The 24,838-nt window shown below is 39.0% G+C and overlaps 1 protein-coding gene across 1 annotated transcript in view; it reads left to right on the plus strand.

Annotated features, from left to right (window-relative positions):
* Window positions 1–24,838, plus strand: part of GPC6 (glypican 6) — a 943,187-nt gene that overhangs the window by 694,178 nt on the left and 224,171 nt on the right. The window contains exon 4 of the mRNA XM_070943027.1: window positions 3,620–3,785. Within this exon, the coding sequence (XP_070799128.1) occupies window positions 3,620–3,785 (166 nt within the window). The remainder of the gene's footprint in view (window positions 1–3,619; window positions 3,786–24,838) is intronic.

Genomic DNA, 24,838 nt, shown 5'->3' on the forward strand with positions numbered 1-24,838 from the left:
TTTTGCTAACATTTGCAAAACAGTGGGCAGGTTTCTGCTAAGATAATTTGTCAAAGAAACATACAGGCCATATGGAGCTGAAGGGATAATTGTGTAGGCCAGCGAACACAAACCAAAATAAGTTGATATTGCCAGAAGAGGGATCCTGGCTGATTTCTTTATGGAGCTTTGAACCCTAAATGTAGATACAGCATTTAATAAGCTCAAGTATGATATATTTGTACTTTTTCCCTTTTCAAAGCCATATGTAAGATGGCAAAACTCAACATAGTTATAGCACAATATACCATATTTTTCGGAGTATAAGACGCACTGGAGTATAAGACACACCTACCTTTTTTGGTGAGGAAAAGAAGAAAAAGAAATCTTCCTCTGCCTCTGAGCAATTTTGCCTCGTTGCAGCAAACAGCAAACAGCCTGCTTTCCTTTCATTTTCGTTTTCAGCATAGCTTGATTAGCACAAGGAAAAAAAATCTGCTCCAGCAATTTACCTCTTTGCAGCAAGCAGCAGAGTTCTGCGCAAAACAGCTGAGAGCAAATCAGCTGAGAGCAAATCAGCTGAGAGATGGGAGATCGATCCAATCAACTTATGCTAACTAAGCTATGCTGAAGCTGAAAGGAACTGTTTTTTCTTGCTGTTTGCTTGCAAGGAGGTAACTGCTGGGAGGCAGAGGCCAAAGAGTGGGGGCTAGTGGGTGGACGGGGCTACATTCAGTGTATAAAACACACCTAAATTTTCACCCCCTTTTTGGAGGGAAAAAGGTGCATCTTATACTCCAAAAAATACGGTAGCACTAATTCAGAAGTGTCAAAAGTGAAAAGGACCATGCATCCCTAAGTTAAGGATACCAGAGAGCAGCATGTCTTCCACTTTTCAAACAAAATTGACTGTATTTCTAAAACCTTCCTGGATCAGGAAGGAGTGAGGGCAGTCATGATTTATTGAGAAAGACAATCTACCAATTGCATAGCAAGCAGAAATGCAAGGGATACAGTTGTTTCTGTCTACATGGTTGAATAATGCATAATTTTATACGGCAGAAAGAATGTATGGACAGAGAATCAGTAGAATTAGGAGGTTAACTTTTCTAAGAACGCTTTCTCAAGGTACTATTTATGTGAAAGGAAAACGAAGATAAACTTTATTTAGGAAATAAGCTGGTGACAGGAAAAGCTATGTCGCTTAGGTCTGTTGTATCTCCAGTTAAGAGCCTGTGGTGTGATCTCTTCCTTAAGGAGAGAGAATGAGTCAGGTAAGTATCTGAACTGCACCTGTTAGGGATAGAGGAGAAAAGAAGATTGAACTGAGAATGAAAGGAAGAGATGAAAGAGATTCAGAATGTCACAAGTAATGTACAAACAAACAAAGTAAGTCTGTTTGACAAGGAAAGGAGATCACTACTAACCACCTTTCTGCTAACCTGTCTACATCCGTTGCTTCTTGGTGCATGCCAAGTTGAATTCTACCATTGATGGACAAAAATCTAATAATAACAACAGCAAAATTGCACAGTATTTTTTGACTCCTGATACCAAGCTTTGAATATCATAGATACCATTGGGGTGGTGGTCAGTGCAACTTTAGGTGATGGCCAGAAAACATTGGTATCACAAGAAAATAGTATTAAAGATTGCTATGAAGAACCAGTTGTGGTAATACAAATAGTCCTCAACTTACAACTGAGTGACCCTTTGAAAGGTCACATTTAGTGACCTTTCGAAGTTATGATGACACTGGAAAAAATGACATGACCGTTTTTCACACTTGTGACCGTTGCAGAATCCCCATGGTCATGTGATCAAAATCCAGATGCTTGGCAACTGACTCATATTTATGACGGTTGCAATGTCCTGAGGTCAGGTGATCCCCTTTTATTACCTTCCGACAAGCAAAGTCAATAGGGAAGCCAGATTCACTTAACAACCATGTTACTAACTTAACAATCACAGTTGATCCATTTAACAAATGTGGCAAAACTCACTTAACACATTTTTCATTTAGCAGCAGAAATTTTGGGCTGAATTGTGGTCGTAAGTAAGTCAAGGACTACCTGTACTAGTGGAGAAATGAAGGTTGTCAGGTTTGTTTAGTTTATCCAGACCTGTTGTGACCCATCGGCTGCCAGCAGAGCTAGCAGCAGAGTCAGATGAGGAGGAGGTTGAGGGGGAGCCTGGGCCAGCTTCAGAGCCTTCCTGATCTGTCCCCGTCTACACACACACACCAACACAGCCAGCCGAGGGTTAAGAAAGTACTTGGCACGCACACAGGTCGTTATCTCAAACTTGGCAACAATATAAGCACCGTCTGCCAAGAGCTTTACTGCAATAGATAACATAAAATTACATACGCATTGCAAATAGTCCAGCAAAACAATATCCCTTCGGCAGCTTCAGACGTTGTTCAAGTGACTAGCCAAAGTTAGTTTTTGTTCGTCACAGAATTTTACCAGCCACCACCCTCTCTTATATAGTCTCTGGGGTGTGGTCCAGTGACTCAGTTCTAATCCCTAGCACGCCTCCTTAACTGCTGCAACCGTTTATCACGCCTTTGTTGGCGTGCATCCAGGAACGATGGCTCTCCTTCCTCGCTCTCATCCGAGACACCTGGCTCCTGGCTAATCTCCTCTCCCTCGGCCGGCACCTGAGACAGTGCCAGAGGGGAGGGGCCTGGAGAGGGAGGCCTGGCTGACTCCTCTCCCTCATGTTTGGAGCCTTCTTGCTTCGATGAGATAGGCTCAGAGGGCGGGGCCACAACACTTCCTCTGAGAAGGAAACAGCATCAGAGACAGTGGCAGAGCTGGGGCCTTCCATCCTCCCCCAGGTGGAGAGGCAACTGTCTTCAGGGCCTGAGCTGAGTGAGGGGGAGGAACAGATGGGGCCCATCCCAGATGCATGTATGCGCAGAGTGGAAAGGAGAGGAGAGCATAGGAAAATAATAAGATGGCTCTCAAGGAAAAGCAGGCGTGAACGCTAGCCAGCCCCTCCCTGGCTGGGAAATAAATAGTAGGGGTTTGGGAGTGGCCAGTTGTCACAGACAATACAGCAAGCAATTCGGATTTCTAGGCCAGAACCAGGTCTGTTGGGACTAATTACATTTGGTTTTTTGTTTATCCACATGAATAAAAGACTGTTCCTACCCCAGGAGTGTCAAACTCAATTTCATTGAGGGCCGCATCAAGGTTGTGTTTGACCTCGGGGGGGCCAAGTGAGTGTGGGCAGGGTGGGCATGGCCAGCTCAACGTCCTGCAGTCCTCTGCCAGCGAAAACAGGGCCCAGGAGGCTGCGTCCAGCCCTCCAGGGCTCTGTTTTCATTGGCAGAGGGCTGCAGGAGGCCATTGCAGCTGAAAATGGAGCTCCGTTTTCACTAGCAGAGGCACCGTGGTCTGGTCCTCCGCTGTTTCCAGGGTGGCCCCATGGGCCAGATCTAAGCACCCTGAAGGCCGTATTTGGCCTGCAGGCCTTGAATTTGACACCCATATCCTACCATGTTTGTTTTACTTGCAAGTAAGTGGCTTATCATTGCTTGCTAAGGCTGGGTCAGAACAAGACCCAGGGTACAGATAGGAAATGGAGGCTGCTTGTTTTACCTTTCAACTTTTTTTCCCTTTCAACTCTGCAGGTGAGTCCCACCCCAGGATGCATCCGGGCATTAATGAAGATGCTGTACTGCCCTTATTGCCGAGGACTGCCCACTGTGAAACCTTGCAATAACTACTGCCTCAATGTAATGAAGGGCTGCCTTGCAAACCAAGCCGATCTGGATACCGAATGGAATCTCTTCGTAGGTAAGGATGGGGTGAACGCAGGGAGGTGAGCAAAGTAACCTGTCAAACTTTCTGACGGAGTTCAAACAGCATTTGTCAAGTAGAAAATAGGACGTGTTGACAGAATGCCTTCATTCAGTTGTCATTCGCATGCTTTGATCAAAGTTTCTGTGTGGCTCCACCTGGGAGCTATTTTCATGAAATCTCTCTTTGTGGGATGTTGAAGTCTGTAAGCAAAATTCCACTCGGTTGGTGTGAAGCATGCTGAAAGATGAAGGCTGCATTTCTGATTCCATAGGAGACAGAGGGACAAGGTGGCGGGAGGGGAGGAAGAGAGCGACAAAGACTAAATCCTGTGCATTTCACATTAAATTTTCATGTTCGTCTGCCAGATGCAAGAATAAAGACTGCATATAGTCCTTCCTTCTTTGCTTAAATCCAGCGTGATTGCAAATTGGCGAAAAGCCATTATTGTGACAGGCCAAAAAAAAAATCTGTTAAGGCAAATTTAAAAATATTCCAGAGTGGCTCCTTCTAGGCAAGGAGAAGAATGGATCTCACTTCCATTTCAGACAGTTGCATGATCTGCTGTAATTCACAGAACAATTTGGAAAGGCATTCCCAAAAGATATGAAATTTACCAATGATCCAAAGATCCTGGATGCAACAGAATGTAATCACAATATGACAAAAGGTTTAAAAAGGAAGAAAAAGGATGCAATGAATGTGCCCTTCACTCAACTACACACATCTCTATTCCCGACACATTTTTTTTAAAAAAAAAAAAACTACTTGTGAAACAAAGTTTTCCATTCTAAAGAAATCTCAAATGGCTAAGCAGTTTTGATTAGTTTCCACTCCCTTTCAGAGACATAAATAAAAATTAATTCTCTTGAAGTGTCTATCTAATCTTTTTTTTTCTTTTTCTAGTAGCTTGGAATGAAATAAATATACAATAATAAGCAATGCAGCAGAAAGAAATATACATATACACACACATACCAAAATATGTAGCACAGGAGAATTTGTTTAGACTAGAAAAAAAAAACCCTAAGAATATGATCTTACATATTTAGGAATCATTGAGGGCTCAAAAAAAGAAGTAAGAGAAACATTGATAATAATAAGGAAAACACAAAAAATGAGGAAGAATAATGAGGAAACACAAAGAGGATTTAGAACAGTTAATATTTACAATGAGGATTTTTTAATGAGGAAACACAAAGAGGATTTAGGACAAGTAATAATTACAATGAGGATTTTTAAAAAATGCGTATAATTATTTGATTTTTAGGCCACCTGTCACTGAACTCTGTCAGCAATGTACACAACTTCTTTACATTCTCAGTTATTCTCAGGTGAACCATTTTGAACTTCCAATATGTCAAGAATTTGCAGAGCAGCGTGTTCCCACTTCCAATCCCAATTACCATAGTTAAGCAAGGATTATCTATTCAGGTATTTCTCGATTTACAGCCTCAATTGAGCTCCAAATTTCTGTTGCTAAGTGAGGCAGTTATTAAGTGAGTTTTGCCCCATTTTACAACCTTTCTTGCCACAGTTGTTAAGTGAAGCGCTGCAGTTATTAAGTGTTTTCTACAGTCATTAAGTGAATGTGGCTTTGTCTATTGACTTTACTTGTCAGCTTGTAGTTCTCTATCCTTTTATAAGGAAAGTAATATGGATAATAAGCAGACCTACTGGTTAAATAAAAAAAATTAATGTTAATAAGCAAGGTATAATCATTTTTAAAATTTATTTAAAGGTTCCTGTTGCAGTTAATTTGAAAAAAATTTCTATAGGGTGTCAATCATGTGAGATCAGTATATGGATTTATTATCGACTGGATAAGGGCCAATAAACTGATGCTGAATATGCAGCATATGTTTCCAGTTCAACACAGATGATTCTGAGTTTCCTGAAGTGGTTGTAGGTTTGTTCTACTAACAGGGAAATTAAAATTGGTTTTAGACTAGAAAGTATTCCTTGGTCCACTGAACATTACCGGGATCTCAATACTCCTCTTATAGTAGCTATTCATTCTTAAAGAGGAAACCATTTCTGCAAACAGATTAGCACACAGAAAAGACCCTGGTGGGCTATTTTATGAATGTTCTGCTTTTTATTGCTATAAATGATACAACTGCACTATTTTGTTTTCTAATACATTAGGATTTTTGCATTTTATGTATCTTCCCAGAGTCATGTGATGGAAGACAGCATGTAAATATTGTCAGTACAGGTCAATAAATCTTCAAATGTTGGAAAGATATAAAATTCTCCAAACCAAACTTGGTTATAATCTTGAAAAGGCTAAAGAAGATTAGGTCTGTTAATGGTTAAGATGACTAGGAATATCAGGAGAGAGTAGAAAAAGATAAAAGCAAACTAATTTGTGGGGTCCTTGGTGTTCTCTGAGTTTGGTTGTTTTATTGCAGAGTTTTCATTACCCAACCAAATACACCAGGGGTGTCAAACTCAATTTCATTGGGGGCCGCATCAGGGTTGTGTTTGACCTCGGGGGGAGGGGTCTGGAGGGGCGTGGCCGGGGGGGCATGGCCAGCTTGATATCACCCATGTTGGAGGTGCCTTTGGCGGCCTGAGAGCTCTGCCAGTGAAAATGGGCTCCCGAGCTCCGTTTCCAGCTGTGATGGCCTCCTGCAACTCTCTGCCAGGGAAAATGGATTTATGTATGGAGGGCCACATGTGGCCCTCCCGTTTTCCTGGCAGAGGCACCACAGAATGGTCCTTCGCTGTTTCCAGGGTAGCCCTGCCAGCCAGATCTAAGCACCCCGCAGGCTGGGCCTTGAGTTTGACACCCCTGAGGTACAGTATCAACCCCACATCAACCCTTGTAGCACTGATGATACAAGTTGGGAAATGAAAGAATCTGCAAGAAAACAACCAAGTTCAGAGAGCACCAAGGACCCCACAGTTCAACCCTGAGCAACAAATATGCTCTTCTACTGCAAAACTACTTTCCTATAATTCCAAAGAAACATCCACATGACCAAGTAATCATCCGAAGTTGTGGTTAATTTAAGGGAGACTTTGCACGCTACTAGGGTAAAGATGGCAATTATGGCAATATTGTCTAGTTATTTGAGGAATTAAATTTTGTTTGATCATACTTTCCGACATTACTAGCAACTTTGTGAAAAAAATCTCAAAACTGTAAGAAGTCTATTTCTTGTCAGGAAAAAAATGTCAAAAATGTCTCCTTCTAATAATAAAGTTTCTATGCGTTTTCCTCATACGCACTAACTGAACTAAAATGAAGACTGTACAGCACTATTGAGCTATGAATAATTGGTTGGGATTTGCTTCTGAAGTTCGTGTTGGAAACTAGGCACAAGGGGAGGTGTATTAATTGTGCTTATGGAAAGGTGGTAATCTTTCTTCTCCCACTCAGTTCAAGCAAGACTTTTATTTACTTCTGCTTCATTGTATGTGCCAAGGACTAACAGGTGGTAACTATCCTGAATTTTTGTAGATAGCTTTCATTTAATTATTGGCAGAGATTGATCACTGAGAAAACAAATAGTACCGTACAGTCTTACAAGACTGTCCAAGCCCCCCCTCCCCTTTTATATTTTCTGTCTACAGAAAACGCAGAGTTCATACTGCTGCTGGCAAGTGGGTTCTCAGCTTCATCTTGTTTATTTCTTTGTTAGATATGTACCTTGCCTTTTATTCTGGATCTAATACACAGCCCCTCTCCCATTTTCCCCACAAAAACAACTCAGTAATGACATTGGGAAAGTCATTGGTCCAAAGTCATGGTTCAGGATGATTTTGAATCTGGGTCTCTCTGATGCTTATTTAACATTTCATTTATTTTTATTTATTTGTATCCCACCTTTATTTTTTTCACAAATAACTCAAGGCGGCGAACATATCCATCACACCCTCCTCTTTCTATTTGCCACACAACAACAACTCTTTGAGGTGGGTTTGGCTGAGAGAGAGTGAGTAGTCTAGATCACCCAGCTGATTTTCATGCCTAAGGAGGGACTAAAATTCACAGTCTCCTGATTTCTAGCTTGGTGCTTTAACCACTAGACCAAACTGACTCTCTAACATCTTAACTATGAGACCACATTGGCTGTCCCATGACTCATCCAGACAAGAAGATAAAATCATGGAGAAAATCCAGACATTTTACAGTAACTGAGATCTACATCTCATAAATGCATTCACCTCTTTAAAAGTGTTTGCGTTTTTCAGAAATAATGCCTCATCCCAATCCCCATTTAAAACCATAGAGATTTTTAAAGTGAAAAAGAACTGCATCTCATTGCAGAGAATTTTTTTCCCCATATTCTGAAAAATTATGGCTCCAGGAAAATTGCTGACCTCCCCAAGTAAAATAAGAGTTGTAATTTATTATGGAATGGAATTCTCTCTGTTTAAGCCAGTGTTTCTCAACCTCAGCAACATTAAGATGCAGGGATATCCACTTTGTGGGAGTTAAAATCCACGCGCTTTAAAATAGCTAAGGTTGAGAAACATTGCTTTGAGCTATTCTGCTCCCAAAGGAAGTAGACCAATCTTTAGCCTGAACAAAGCTGGCAGAGTGAAGAAGACAACTTGAATTTAAGGAGTTTGGCTGCCTTATAACTTCCCTCCCCATCCTCAAGTGATTTCTTTCTTCCTTTTTTTGGTAATACATTTTTTATTTTTATTTTATTTTTTAAATTATACATTTATACTGTGTGTGAACAGAGTTGGTTCTGGGTATCATTCATATTAATCCAATTCACAATAACAATATTTGGAATCTCTATCACATTTCTCAAATTTAAAATTATCCTCATTATATTGTTCAAACATACATATTCAAAAAATGCCTAACTCATCTTTATCTCTACCTTCATCTATATCTTTCTTGTTCTATCTAAACATTTCTCTATTATATATGAACAAATTTACCTCAGTTTCATTTATATTGATCCAATTCATACTAACATTGTTAATAATCTCTATCACATTTATCAAATTTATATAATCTGACTCAAATGATTTCTTTCTGAAGGAATTATTATTGTAACTTTCCCGGCAAAGATGGAAGTAACATCTATGGCCATTTCTGACTCATGTGTCAGACCTTGGGTGCGGTACATTTTGACCCCAATGAGGGATGCATTTTTGTTATGCCTCAAATGGGTGTCACAGATACTGAAGAGTCACCATATTTTATGTGCATGTGTGTGTGATTGTGTAATCCTTATGCATATAGACAAAAACACACAGAGAATGTGAATTTGGCAGGATTTCCTTGGAATTAATAAAGTAACTTTATGGTTTTCTCTCGCTCCCAGCCTCAATTTGCCAATTCCTGATTTAATTTCTAACTATAACAGTCAATGTTTTTATTACTTGTCCTCAAACTCGTTAGGGCAGGTTTGTTTACTGATGGAAAAATAATTTTCTTTCAGCTTGACTCTTAGTGACTTCATGGCCGTATCTGCCCAATGGTCTAGGCCAGGGGTCTGCAACCTTAAACACTCAAAGAGCCATTTGGACCTGTTTCCCACAGAAAAGAAAACACTGGGAGCCACAAAACCCTTCCCGTGCCTGACTATTTCTTGAGCAGCCACAAAACTAGCATACTGTATGTAGTTGAATTAAAAGTTCTGTTTTCTTCTGAAACTTTTCTTTTCTTGGATTTATCCATGGTTGGCCTACCCGGGGTTGAAAAGCTCAATAAATCATGTGCTGGCGGGTATCGCACATTGGTGGTTGTGACACATATTTTGAATGACAGGGAGCCGCAGCAGAGGGGTGAAAGAGCCACATGCGGCTCCAGAGGTGCAGGTTGCTGACCCCTATCTAGGCAATAGTACACAATTATTATTAGTTTTTTTGGACCTCTAAATCTAATTTGAAGCCCTGGTATTCTCCAGTGGTCTTTCAAATTCTTTCAGATCCATGTCTGCTTAGTTTCTCAGTCCAAATAAGGTCATATGCTACGTTATTTAGACCTTGCTACAGCTTTCAGAAATCCATTTGTTAAATTGAATGGGATTTTGATGGCTACAACAGCTTTTCTTCAGCTTTGGATGGAAGCCAGAAAGAGGTTGGTCTATTTTAGAGAATTCTAGGGAAGTCCAGTGCTTGTATAAGGTCTGGAGCACTTCTAGATTACTTTCAGGCTCTAATTAGTATCAATACTAGAATAGTTGGTTCTCTGATGCTTTCACCCAGAACAAAATCATCAACAACTCAAGGTTTCTAGAAGGACCATGCTTGATAGAGGTCGTTTCTCAAACAGACATTAAGTCCCTATTGCTACTACTACGTTATGCCTCTTCAAAATATTAGCCACCAGCTTTTGGAAAACATCATTCACATCTTCTGGATTCAGCATCAGTAGTAGATAGCAACAATGACATCGTTGTATTTGTTCCTCCATTATTTTAACCCTACTGCTTAGATAATTTAGCTTGTTTTTTTTTTTTTAGGGAATGAATACTTTAAAATGCAGTCCTACTCTTCCATTTCTAACACTTCTGTTTATTTTGACTGAATTGTGTCTTTCAGTTGCTACAATCCAGTCATGGTCCAATTATTCTAATCAGATCTCTGTTGTGCCTATTCAAACACTTTTGCTGTCTTGTATTAGAAGTTCAAAATTATCTTGTTTATTTCTGATTCTCTGAGCATCAATGAAGAGATATCCCAGGCCATAATTTTGTAAGTCAATGTTCTTCTCAGTTTTTCAATGAATGCCTAATAAGCCCAATTCAAACATCCTTCTACATCATCTGACATATATGCATGTTTGATTCAACACAGCAGAATACATCTCGAAATTCAGAAAAGCAGAAGGCCTGGCACAGTTTAAGCATGTTTTTCATGGCTTAAAACAAACTCAAAACTAAACCATTTTCTCTTGGGAAGTGCAGAAGGTTTGAACTGCAAATGCTTGAAAGGAATATATTCTGAATAAAGGGAATTTTAGTGGCACTACAGATATTCACAGTCCTGCCCTTTACTTACTTTCTTTTTTCCTTTCATGGCTCCTACAAAGAAGCATTCAAAGTAATATTTGACTGTAATACAGTGTATTTCATTTTCCCCCCTGTTTGTTCAGTCTGAGCCTGGCTTGCATTCAGAAGCTCAAAAAGCCTCCTTCAGTGCCCTCCCTCCTTTACCAAGTGGATCTGGTTGGGCTACGAGAGATCAGTTGGCTCAAAATCACCCAATACATTTCTGTGGCTGAGTATGGATTTGAACTTCAGCCTCCCCAGTCCTAATCTACCATCTTTATGACAACCACACACTTACGGTGGTTTATACTTTTAAAATCCATTTTCTTATCTAGCAAAGCCAGTGTAATTGACATTATAAACGATCCCAAGGAGGCAATAGTAAGGAATTCTATACTTCCAGTCTAAATGGCTGCTGTCCTGAATTCAAAATGAGAATAGAAGGCTCACCTTAGAAAATGGCTGGCTGGGGAATTCTGGGAGTTGGAGTCCATGCATTTTAAAGTTCCCAGGGTTGAGAAACACTGCCTTAGAATGAGCCTTTCTAAGATGTTTCTTACGTCATTCCTAGCATATGAAAGTTGAGTTGTCCAAGCCACAAAGATCAACCTTTGCCAATCCTGGATATGTTGAAAATAGTTTTCAGGGAATCCTCCAGAAGAATTTAAGCTCTTATAAGAAAATCTGACACTCTGATAAGTTTCTGTACCTGCTTCTGATTTAAACCACCACTTGTTTGAGGGAGGCAGTCCTAGAACCTGAAAAGCAAGTCCATTCTGTATCCTCTTTGGGATAACATTTTTATTCCTCCACTGAATTTCCTTTTATTCTGATTTTGTAATGATCATACTTTTTTAAAAAAAATCTATACTACATTACCTCTGAATTTCAGTCCAAACGGTTAGATCTTCCACTTTGTTGCATGCAGTTTGGAAATCAGCACTGTTGCTTTTTAGTGTTCATCTTCCGTACAAGATGCCTAGAAGGTCCAAAGGGTGGGGGGGAGGAATTAAGGTATTGCATTCAGGGGGGGTTATCTGTAGGTGAGACTGTAGTGGGTTGCAGTTTGGGTCTCCCATGTACAAATGTCTGATGTCTTAAGAAAATAAGCACAAAGATAAAATGCAGATGTAGTCTCAAAAATAATCATAATAAAACCATTTACACTGAAAGAATTGTAGGCCCTGAAGGATGCCTTGCATTTTTCTCTCTGGATGGTTCTCCCATGATGATTTAAATTGTCACATTTGCCATGTTCTATTGTCAATCACAGTGAATAAAATCTGTAGCCATATCAGATTATTTTTACTGAAGAAGAGCTCTTCGGTTCTTACTCCCCCCAGATCACTTTGCTTTTATGTTGGGGAAATTCTATAGCAAAATATTAGATCTTGGCATCAAATGTCTCTCTCTCTCTCTCTCTCCCCCTCTCCCTCCCCCTCCCCCTCTCCCTCTCCTTCCTCCCTCCTTCTCTTTTCTGTTTGTTTTCCAAAACATATGTACATACATACATGCATACATACATAGATACATACATACATACATACAAAACCTCTAGGCATATAGTTTTCTCACCCACAATCTAAACAGAATAAACCTATATCAACCAATTTTGAAAAACAAAACCTTTCCTCACGTGTAATTTCAGAAGGCATCAACAAGTCTTCTCAACCCCACTGTTCCCCCCCATCACAAAACCCTTACATTATATATTTTCCAGCTCAAAAGTGATCAGTTCTCCTTCATTCTATGCATCAAAAGCAGTCCATTCTGCTTAGGTGGAGAAGGCAGGTTTAGGTCACTGCACCCAACCAAGGCCACTTCGTAGCTTTTCTTCAGGACAGCCAATTGAGGGACCTCTTCGAGATATGGCCATATATGTTGGCATATCTAAGGATGCAGTTCGTCCTTTCAGGGTTGGTCCCCATTCCTTTCCTCACTTCTCTCCTTTATAAAAATCAAACCTGATTGATTATCTAGGTTTAATTATCTTTCTTCACTGCTGTGTTTATCAACTAACAAGTCCTGCATCAGTAGGTAGGATACCTAGTTGAATACAATTCCCATTCATATTTCCCAGATCTTTTTTCCTTGGCCACAACCAGCAATTTCTGCGGGGATGGCAAGCCAGAGGGGAGATGGGGAAACTGGCATCATGATGCAAGCCCCATCTCTTCAATATATCAATCACAAAACTGCACACCTATCCAAAAGAGGCAGAACCTATGGCTGCAAATGCAGCTGACAATTGCTGTTGTACTCAAGAGTATTGATTCAGGATAGTGTGTCTCCCATAGCATCTGCCTGACTGAGTTGATCCTGCAGGGTTGACGTGCTTCAGATTTTTTTGATTAAACAATGTCATAATTTTAGTGAAAGTGCCATTTTGTCACAGCACCTGCTGTTGGAATTCAGTGTTCAGGTATTTTGTACAACTACAGCAATATTCAGTAGAGACATATATTCTTCAACTAGTAGATGGTAGTGTTTATATGTTTGTAGTTGCATCTACGGTATGTCTGAACAAAGTCTTTTTCTTCCTTGTTGCAGTTAAGCAGAAAAGCACATGTGGACTGTGCACTGTTTATTCTGTAGGGCTACATACAGAAGTTCTAACACCTGCCCTCTGGAATTAGGTGCTCCCTGAGATTAGGATGGCCCACTACTTTGCTATTGTTTAGAAGATCTGTGAAAACCTGGTCCTACACCTAGGCCCTCGATGAGGGAGAGTGTGATGTATGTGGAAATGATCCTGGGAGAAAAAAGGAAAATCTGCAGCCTAGGTAACAACCTGATAAGAATAAAGGAGAATATTTGTAGGTCAGGGTTGAAATGAGGGGTTCTTGATGCTTTCTGAGCTTGGTTGTTTTCTTGCAGATGTTTCATTATCCAAAGTAGGTAACAGCATCAGCACTAACACTAATGATGTTACTTAGTTTGGGTAATGAAATGTTTGCAAGAAAACAACCAAGCTTCCAAAAGTACCAAGGACCCTTAAAATCTAATAAGAGACACCTCAGTCTACAAGCAGCAGGAAAGAATGTAAACATTTTGAAGGACCCTCCCCTAGTTTTCCAGAGACTAAAAAGAGAAGAGGGGAGAAATATTTTCAGTCTTGCTAGATTCTGCTTAATATAACTTTACAATAAAGAAATTGCTAATGCTCCTGGGTTGTGTTTCTTATCTGAACTATCTCATAGGGTTACAGAAACTGAGATTCTGTCAGGTTAAGCCCAAGAACAATGAACAGCAATTCAGCCAGAGTTCAGATCTTTACACACAATAGACAGAATCTTGCCAAAGTAAACCTTTATTACTTTCACTTTAATGGATTTACTGTGGAAGATTCTAGGAAGTGGTACTCTGTACTCTCTTCCTCTGTCTCCTGTCCAGTTCCATACTCTGTTGTCTGCTTTCTTGCCCTCCTTTCTGAAATGTGCCCACTTCTTTCTGGGAAACTATAGCTTCATTGTAGCCCATCACAACTATCTCTTCATGGACACCATCTCTTACTGATCCCCAATTCATTGTATATGCCATCTTTTACCTTTGATTCTATTCCAATTTTGTGTTTGATTGTTGTGAGCTTCCCAGTCATTGAGAGTTGGGTGGCATACAAATTTTTTTAAAAAATTATTATTGTTCTTGATGATGTTTTTTATTATATGCTGAAGAACTCAGGAAGAAATAAAATTTTCAAATGCTCAAAGTCTCCTCATTGTTTTTAGTAACTTCCCTTAACTCTACCTAATCAATTTCACCTTCACCTTCATCATCATCATCATCATCATCATCATTCTAGCCATTGTCTATCCACTGCAGGATGAAGGCTTCTTCCTCATGTTTCCAACCAATACAGTCTTGAGCTTTCTTTTGCCAATTGGGCCTGCAATACTTGCTGATGTCGTCAGTCCATCTTGTTTTAGGTCTCCTTCATGAACGCTTTTCATGAAGTGGGATCTATTCTTTGACTGCCTTAGTCCACCTGCCATCAGCCCTTCTTGCTATGCGACCAGCCCATTTCCATTTCAATTATTTTACTCTCTTGATGATATTGTATACTTTTGTTTTTTTTCTCTAACCGACGTGCAGGTCTTTCTATCTTGCCTTGTAATGCCGAGCCTTGTAATGGCTCTTTGCTCCACTTGTAGTTTTGTATCATTTCTGAGATTAGTGTCCATGTTTCACCGGTATCTGTTAGAGCAGGTAGCACACACTGATCCAAAACTTTTATCTTCAGTTGTTCTTGAAAATTATGCTTAGCAATGGCTCAGTGGCTAAGACACTGAGCTTGTCGATTGAAAGGTCGGCAGTTCAGTGGTTCAAATCCCCAGGGCCGTGTAATGGGGTGAGCTCCCATTACTTGTCCCAGCTTCTGCCAACCTAGCAGTTCGAAAGCACTTAAAAAATGCAAGTAGAAAAATAGGGACCACCTTTGGTAGGAAGGTAACAGCGTTCCATGCGCCTTTGGTGTTTAGTCATGCCGGCCACATGACCACAGAAATGTCTTTGGACAGCATTGGCTCTTCGGCTTTGAAACTGAGATGAGCACTGTCCCCTAGAGTCAGGAACGACTAGTACATATGTGCGAGGGGAATCTTTACCTTTACCTTTATCTGGCTCCATATCGAGTACCACCAGCTCCTTAATATGGCAAGAAGAGGGCAACAGAAGGTTGGGATTTTTTATTTACAGCCTTTTGCAAAAGGCATTTTGGCACAAAACTGACCTGGTACTAGGTTAGAAGGTTGCAAAAAAATAAAAAGGCAAAATCACCAATCCCACTCCTCCTTGTTATAGTACTGTGTAGCATTTTCAGGCTGTCGGGGGGAGATAGAATAAGGAATGGGAGGAAGGGAATGAATTGCCCGATTCACCAGGGATGAAGACATGTTTCAACCCAGAGCTGCTTCAGACACTGCAGGGCCAGGCACAATAGGAGACCTATGTTAAATTGTGGTAACAAAAATTCTGAAAGAAGAAATGGTAGCATTTTTTGAGACTAACCATTTTAAGGCATAACCCTTCATGGTTAGACTGTTAGCTCAGAGCTAACAGTCTGGAGCTCTGAAACTACCATTCCAAAGCGTTATGTATGGGTCAAGAATGAGCCAGGACTCCCAGCTTGATAACAACTTGTTTATTTCAGGCTTGTTCAGTAACAGACCAAGATTGAGCCATTCGACAGCTCCCTTTAAAGGGGAGCTGTCTGACAGCTCAGCCACTCGGCTGCCTTGAATTTCCCTCCAAATCATGGGAGCCAATCAATTTAAACTTCTGGTCTTCCCACTATTTGGATGGACCAGAGGGAAACCTTAGCTTCAGGTTTCCCTCCTCATTTCCATATTTAACACAAAGTGTTTTTCTGATTTAGCAAAAAGTGAATTTTGCTTTACATCACATATATGGAGATTGTCTCAGGCAAAGCACGTCTAAATCAGCTTGTTTCTTGTCCATGTCTTTCTGGTATGTGTTCACTAGTAGATCAATTCCATTTTGCTGTGGTTTTTTTTTTAAAAGAGCCGCATGAAATACTGCATTTAAAACCTTACTAAATTATGCATTTTTAAACAAAATCTCCTCAAAATAACCCCTACCCATTAACATATTTTATCGTGAATACAATTTGAAGTGTTTTTTGAGTCAAGAACCAAATTGAAACATTTAGCTAGACTCTTAAGATTGTAGCTGATTGAATTCCAATTAGTACATTAGTTTAAGAAGCACAGATCAGGTCAATTTGTATTGGAGATGGCAAGGATAAAACTCTTTGGGCACTCTCATATCAGACAATAGCCACATGGAAGCAAACCTTGTAGTTCAGGATTGGGTGGGGAGGCATACTCCAATCTCTAATATGTTCTTCAGCTCACTAACCAATAGTTTCATAGTTTAATTTGTGGGTTTTGAAGCTGGGCTACAAGTTAAAAGGCCAAATTCCTGTTATTGAAGTTAATAGAGATAGTAGTATTCAGTATTCTGCTTTCTCTGAGTTGTATATTTTATTTCAAGTAGGTTGTTTCCCAAAGAAAATAACTATATAAAATAGATGTCAGGAAGCTATTTTTTTTTCATATGGCATTACTTACCAAGCAGCTGCAAAAAGAAAAACGAAAAGAAAAAGGGAACAACACAGAAAGGCCCAACAACATACTGATTTCGATGCCCGATTTGCAAAAACACAAGAATCCAGTACATGTTTCTCATCAATTTTTCATGCAGAGCAAAGTTCAGACATAAATGCCTGCCATTTTAAGCTTGCAAGGTAATTTTTCTTCTCAAGTTCATGCTGCACTCATGAACATAAGTACATTTCATGTTGTGATGGCAATGCTGCAAAGTGACTTTTATCCCATGAATTATTTAAATATGCCCTCCTCTTTCTCCAAGGATTTCAGGATTGCTCTTTAAGAATTGGTTACATAACAGGCTCTCTCATCCAAACCTACCCACTGGTAGACCAAGGCCCCTGCTTATCTTATCTTATAATCTTATCTTCTGCTGTCTATCATACTTTGCTGTCTATCCAGAAGTGGGCTTCATATAATTGAACAACTGGTTGGCCCAGAATCGAATATGTGAGCGCATGAGCACGCACATGTTCACTGCTTCAAAAACACGGTGATTGTAAAGGATGGGATAGCTTCACTCGCACGAATGCCTTACGCACTTCTGCCCTGAATCAAAAACATGGCGATTGTATAAAACAGGATAGCGCCGGGGTGGGTGGGGACGGGCCCAGCTGCTGATCATAGGTACCGGTTCGCCCAAATCAGTTCGAACTGGCTGAATCCCATCCTGTGTCTATCATATCCTTCTGCTGTCTATCATACCCTTCTTCGGATATGAGAAACCCCAACTAAAGAAAGAAGACTTAATTTAAACTAAACACAGTAAGGAACAATTAACCAACAGAGAAAATGAACTATCAGAGACAGGCCGATGTATACATCATCAAGTATACCAATGACAAGAACGAAAATTCTTTCCTTCAGTTAAGGGATAATCTGATTCATCAGACTCTGAATCCTTATTAAAACTTTCCTGGGAAAGTGGCATCTTGTTTTCCTCTCAGTTTGGAATAAGTTTCTGTGATATTTGCATTATCCACAATGCAAAAAGCTTTCCCTCCCTCTGTTCCAAACTGCTCAGAAGCATTAATGGTGGAGCAGATATTTCTTGCTTCCCCTTTTCCGAATACAACCCTGTGGGAAGCTTAAACTACGTGAAAGGCAAGAAACTAACTTTTCCTCTGCAACAGTAAAGATAGATGGAGGGAACAAGCAAACTCTTTCTCCTTCATTGCATTCCTATGAACACATTCCTAGTATCTACTAAGCAGAGTTGCCCCAAAGTGCTATACTTTGCTCTTTTTAATATGAATTAATGAACATCTGCACATGGTGTGTTGCACCAGTGCTGTGAAATAAAAGTCTAACTCATATGATAGTTTACTATAAAATAACTTGTTTACTTCTTTTCTAAATTCAAAGTCTTATGCAAATACGTTGCAATGGATTTGATCTGAGACTGTGCCTCAGTAGTGGCCCTACATAATTATATATATTATTAACTTGGGGAATTGTTGATTTTATGAAATGAGCATAAATAAGAGTATATGCTATTAGACTAATGGAGGAAAACAGTGTGCTGTAAAGAAAAACAGAAGGTAAAATTCCTTTGTGGTGTTAAGACCTCAGAACTTAATCACCTAATCTGATAAGGTATTATACCTACAAAATGCCTTCATTAATACAATACATAAGCATTAAAATTCTATTTCAGCAGTACACGTTTTCCGTACATTTCAAAAATTTGAAGCCCTAAAATATAAAAGGTTAAAACTGTTGATTGATTAGGCAATTTACTGAAATATTTATTAAGATTACAAATCAGTGCTGGTGATTTGACTTCCATGAGTTCATAATGTAATATAATAGAAATCCAAAGAAACCCATCTATTTTTAATGCTCTTTGAGGGATCACCATATTCAACCTGCTGTTAGACAAAACGTTGCTATTTGCCAAGTAATGTTTGAATCCCTAACTTCAACTAGACATTTGCATAGATACCATCTGGAGCATTTGGTTGAGTTGTTTTTGGGGGGGGGGTTGTTGTTTTTTTTGTTTGTTTGTTTTTTGCAAAGTTTGGTGAGTATCTGTGTCGAGGCAGCAATACAGAAGAACGTGTACTGCTTATATAAAAATGTATATAAAAATGTCTGCATGGGCAGAGACTTTCCTTATATCTACTATTGGGACAATATGGTAGAATCAAGATTCAACTGTGGTCAGACATTCTATATCTTCCTCCTAGCCCTATTGTCAACTTCAGGAGACCTACTGCTGCGGCCAAACAATGTCGACTGGCGGCCCCTAGGGGGAGAGCCTTCTCTGTGGGGGCACCTACTATCTGGAACGAGCTCCCCCCGGAGATACAGAGGATCCCGGATCTGCGCACCTTCCGCCGCGCTCTTAAGACCTTTTTATTCCACCAGGCAGGCCTGGCCTAATCTTTTCCCTCTTTTTAATTACGCAAATTTTAGATTGGTTTTTTAAATGATTAGGGTTTTAATATGTTTTGGGCCAAATTTGTTTAATTCGATTTTACTTTGTTTTTAAATTTTGTATTTATGTATTTTTACTGTTTGGCTGTTCACCGCCCTGAGTCCTTCGGGAGTAGGACGGTATATAAATTAAATAAATAATAATAAATAATAATAATAATTAGGTTCATACCATGCCATTGGTAGACTTGTCAGAGTTCGTTGCAGCACCACACAATCAGACACACAATTAAATAACAAATACTATGTTTCAGGTACCAAACAGTCCCCCACTGGCTGACCTATTGCTATCCCTATTCCAGTTCATGAATATACTGACAAGACTTTTCTTAAAAGCTTAGATAGGAACAAAAATGTCTGGCTTCTTAAGTGTAATTCCACTCTATAAAGGATTGGGCTATAGGTTTAGCCACAAAGAGATTAATGGTAGCTGAAATCTATTCTGTTCCTCTTGTACAAAAAAAAATATGATATATTGGCTACACGGCTTCTACGGATCTTCTGGGAGATGACATTTGATTGAAAAATCATCTCAAGGTAGTTAAAACAAACCATTTGGTCAAATTTCTGTCCATTTGACTGCCCATCGATTTTTCTGAGAACACCATAATTTTGGGTGGGTTTTTTTGACAATTTAGTTCTAAGTAGTGACCCAAACAAAATGAAAGGCCCTCTGATACAATCACTGCACCATCTGCATAGATTAGGAACTCTATCTGCTTGCCTGCAATGCTTGATAGGTGGTGTTAATGCTTTTGTAAGATAATAGATGATGGATTTATATAAAAATTGAATGATACAAGAACAATGATGCTGCTTTGTTTGATTCCCACCTTGACAGTGTAAAGCTCAGAAGGTTTGCCCTGTTGCACTGCATCTTACCTTCAGACTGATATTTTCATGCTTTATAGACAAAAGTTAGCAGTAGTAGGTCAACTGATGTATCTCTAAGCTTTACTCAGTCAATAAATGCAGCATATTGGGTAGACTTTAGTTTGGTTATATATTTATCCACTAAGTGGTTCAACATCAGTCACTGTTCTGAGGTTCTTCTGCCTTCTCTGAAGCTGCCTTTAAATGTAAGGTTAGAGATAGTCTCAGGTTTCTTTTACAAATGATAATTTGGTTTTCCATTTGCTATTGTAATATACATTTGATAGGTGGTGTTTATACTTTAAGAGCCATGATGGCGCAGTGGTTAGAATGCAGTACTGCAGATTACTTCTGCTAAGTGCCGTCTGCCAGCAGTTTGGCAGTTCGATTCCTACCAGCTCAAGGTTGACTCAGCCTTTTATCCTTCTGAGGTCGATAAAAGGAGGACCCAGATCGTTGGGGACAATATGCTGACTCTGTAAACAGCTTGGAGAGGGCTGTAAAGCACTGTAAAGCGGTATATAAGTCTAAGTGCTATTGCTATTTGCTTTAGAATTAGGGTGAAATTGAATTATTGTAAAACTCAAAGCCTAAGGATGAGATGATTCCAAACTCTCAAATATTATCTCAGGGGTACATTAATCCTAATATTTAATTAACCAAATCCTAAAATCCCTAATAGCAGCAAATCACAGTGTTTCCTGTGCCATGGATGAAAATAGGGACAACAATTTTCAGGAGATTTTTATTAGAATGTAAAGCTATGGCACCATTAGTTCATGTAAGATTTATGGCATTACAGCATCTTTGATCAACATAGTGAAAACCTACATAGTGTTAGTGATTTTATAACCATACCTTACATCAGAGACTTGTTCAGCTGTCTTTTTGAGGTCAGCTTCAACTCTTGCCAACACTGCAGTGTTGTAATGGCTCTTGGGATACTACTCACCCTTCATTGCTCTAGGCACAGTCCAATAAGCCACAAAAATAAACAGTTTGTGTGATGACAAATGGCTGGAACAACTAACGGACTGTATTTTCTCCCACTTTTACTTATGTAACATGAAGCTACGCAGTCATGTTATTCAGACATCAAATTTAACAATAGGCTGTTTTAACCATGCTGTGCCAGAACTTAAAAAGAAGCCAGTATCCACTCTCTAGATGAACAAAGAGAATGTTGATTCTTGTAAAAAAAATTTTTGGGGGGGTGTGGGTTGTTTTTGCCTTTTTTTTTTTTTTTAGAAAACATTCTTGCCCTGGGCCTCTGTGAATTTTTAAAGGACTGGATAAGGAACAAAAACAGACTGTGAATACACCAGAAAATCACACATTATGCTAAACCAAAAAAAAAAGAAAAAGAAAAAGAACTCTCCACTTTATAATTTAACATAATGTGTGTTATCTGGTGCACAACTGGATATGCTTTCTTTTCTGTTTACACAGCCCACAGAGTCCTAGAGGGGTTTTAGAAAGAAGAATAGAACTCTAATTTTCTCTTCTTAAAGAAAAACAGAGCAGACACAGAAAAAACTCCTATAAATTGAAATACATTTATATTAGCAACATAGATCCTCTACTATGGGCACCAAAACCTGGATGTTAAAAGAATAATTTAAAAAAATATGAGAACTGTGCATTATATGGAGATCATCACATCCCTCTTTTCGTAATATAACTAGGCTGTCTCTTTGCAATCTTCCATTCTTATGCAGTGTGGTTAATTAACATGATGCCAATCTTTGCCCCATGTTAATGAGTTCTTCATGTAACTTTAGATAGAAATAGCACAAGTTCACTGAGCAACAGAGGGCTTTATTTTGATTCATTGCTTAATTATTCTTTAAGATGATTTTTTTTAATAAAGGTTTTTTATTTAAAAATACAAACTAAACAAAACAAATCACGACAAAACATACAAAACATGTAAACATATAAACAAGAATTCAAATATATATAAAGTTTATCATAACTGTACTGTATGTTCTTATTTGTGTTTTCGACTCCTTACTACTATTGGTCTATCTCTTATCTCTATTTTGTTGGTTCATTGTTAAACCATGTTCGTAAGTTTATATTCATATTACTCTATTAAGCTACTTCGCTTACATGCTAATTTTTCCCTTTTCTGCCTTCCAACCAGGTGTACCACTTTTCCCATACTAAATAGTAATCGTGTTTTTCTCTGTTTTGTAGTTCCTTTGTGAGTCTGTCCATTTCTGCACAATCCATGATTTTGTTGATTACTTTTTCTTCCCTTGGTATGTCACGTCCTTTCCAATTTTGTGCAAAAATATTCACGCTGCTGTTGTTATATGGATAATTAAATATTTGATTTCCTTTTCATATTATCCATTTATTATGCCTCGTAGAAAGAATTCTGGTCTCATTTCTATTCTTTGCTGAATTATTTCTTCTATTTGTTTTCTGATTGTTAGCCAATATTGCTTTGCTAGTGGGCAGGTCCACCACATATGATAATAAGTCCCTTTGTGATGTTTGCATTTCCAGCATGTTGATAGGGTGTTGGGGAACATTCTTGCCAGTCTAGCCGGCAGAAGGTGCCACCGGCTAGATTATTTTTTTTTAATGTGTCTTGTTCTTGAAGCAGAATTGCAGGGAGAGGGAAAATATCATCAGCTCAGTGAAAAAAAAAAAAGATGGGAATATCCTAGTTCATCAGTTGTGTTCCCGTGAGATTGAAGTAATTTATTTCAAAATAGATGAATATGTTTTGGAATCACATCTTCTTTTCCTTGCTTACAAATCAAAATGCTGACATTTTGTAATTATGAATTATCTCTAAATTACCTTGCATAGAGCTTGAAGCAATATCTATAAACTAAAGTGGCTATGTAGTGACTTTTCCTCTCTCTTTTTTAGTTTAGTTTTTTTTTTTTTTTACTTAGCCAAGAATTAATGATTGAAAGAGTTATTCAAGTTTGGCCTTTGAGATTTGGGAAATAAATAAAAATAACACCCAAATATCTGGTAGATACAATTATAGCTATCTCCAGTGAGTTGGGCTCATTGTCAGTTGGATAACAGAATCAACATTGTTTGATTGGTTACTTGGAAGGAGAATGAGAACATCTAAACTCTACTCCAAGGGTGCCCAACCTTGGCAACTTTAAGACTTGTGGACTTTACCTGGCTAAGTGTAAAATCCTGTTATCAAAAGAATGTGAAAGAGACTATAATATCTCTATGCTTTAGGAACTATCTGGATCCTGGGAAATGTGCTAACAATTGTTTGTCAATGATTAAGTCCTTAGTTCTCAATCTATAGCAGCCAGCCAACTTTAGGCATTTTTAGAGCCTTATAAATTATTTTGACCTATTCCAGGCCATCTTCAGACTATATTTAAAAAGACATCATCTTTGGTTATCCTAAAAAAGGAGCTTTGCTGAGTGAAGTTGGGATATTTATTTATTGATTTTATTTATTTATTTAGTTTGTCAAACGTGTAGAAGATAACAGGTATAAGTATAAACATAAATATGAACATAGTAAATGGGTACGAATAAATGGAGACAGTAGGACAGGGACGGTAGGCACATTGATGAGCTTATGAATGCCCCTTACAGACCTCTTAGGAATGGGGTGAGGTCCACAGTAGACAGTTTAAGGTTAAAGTTATGGGGGTTTGGGGAAGAAACCACAGAGTCAGGTAGTGCATTCCAGGCATTAACAACTGTTACTGAAATCGTATTTTCTGCAATTGAGTTTGGAGTGGTTTACCTTAAGTTTGTATCTATTGTATGCTCGTGTATTATTGTGGTTGAAGCTGAAGTAGTCATTGACAGGTAGGACGTTGTAAGTTAAGTTAAGTACCCTTAATTAATTTAATTTAATTAATTTAGATAAGTACACTTACAAACATAATATTTTGGCAGGTTTCAGTTCATGCTTCAATTCAAGAATGAGTCATGGGTAGGTAGCAGTAGGTCTCGGAGGGACTTTGCACAACTTTGCATTGTGCAACCAGTTGTGCCTTTACCTGGATCCTGAGGCCCAGCACATGGTCACTTGTGCCCTAGTCATCTCTCAGATGGATTACTGAAATGTGCTCTACATGGGGCTATTCTTAAGGAGTATTTGGAAATTTCAGCTGGTGCAGCACCATTACTGTGGGAGCTGCATTGGTTACCAATTAGTTTCTGGATCCAATTCAAGGTGTTGATTTTTACCTTCAAAGTCCTACATGGCATGGGTCCAGGGTATCTCAAGAGATGTCCCTCTCCAATGGGACAAGCCCATCCCTCTCATGCCAGCAGAAAAGGCCTGCTATGGATCCCATCAGAATTTAATTGAAGCAGGTGGGATTGAAGCAGGTGGCTTCAAGGAGGAGAGACCTTTCCACAATGGCCCCATCCCTGTGGAAGATTCTACCACCAGAGATGAGTTTAGTTTAGTTTAGTTTAGTTTATTTGATTTGTATACCGCCCTACTCCTGAAGGACTCAGGGCGGTGAAGAGCCAACAATAAAATACATAGATACAAAAAATTTAAAAACCAGATAAAATCAAATTAAATCATTTTGGCCCAGACAAATTAAAACACCCCAATAATTTAAAAACAGATTAAAATTTACATATTTAAAAAAGGGAAGAGATTAGGCAAAGCCCGCCTGATGGA

This window comes from Pituophis catenifer, unplaced genomic scaffold, assembly GCF_029215685.1.
Source record: "Pituophis catenifer annectens isolate HBS135680 unplaced genomic scaffold, rPitCat1.0.hap2 SCAF_4, whole genome shotgun sequence".
Classification (NCBI taxonomy): domain Eukaryota; kingdom Metazoa; phylum Chordata; class Lepidosauria; order Squamata; family Colubridae; genus Pituophis; species Pituophis catenifer.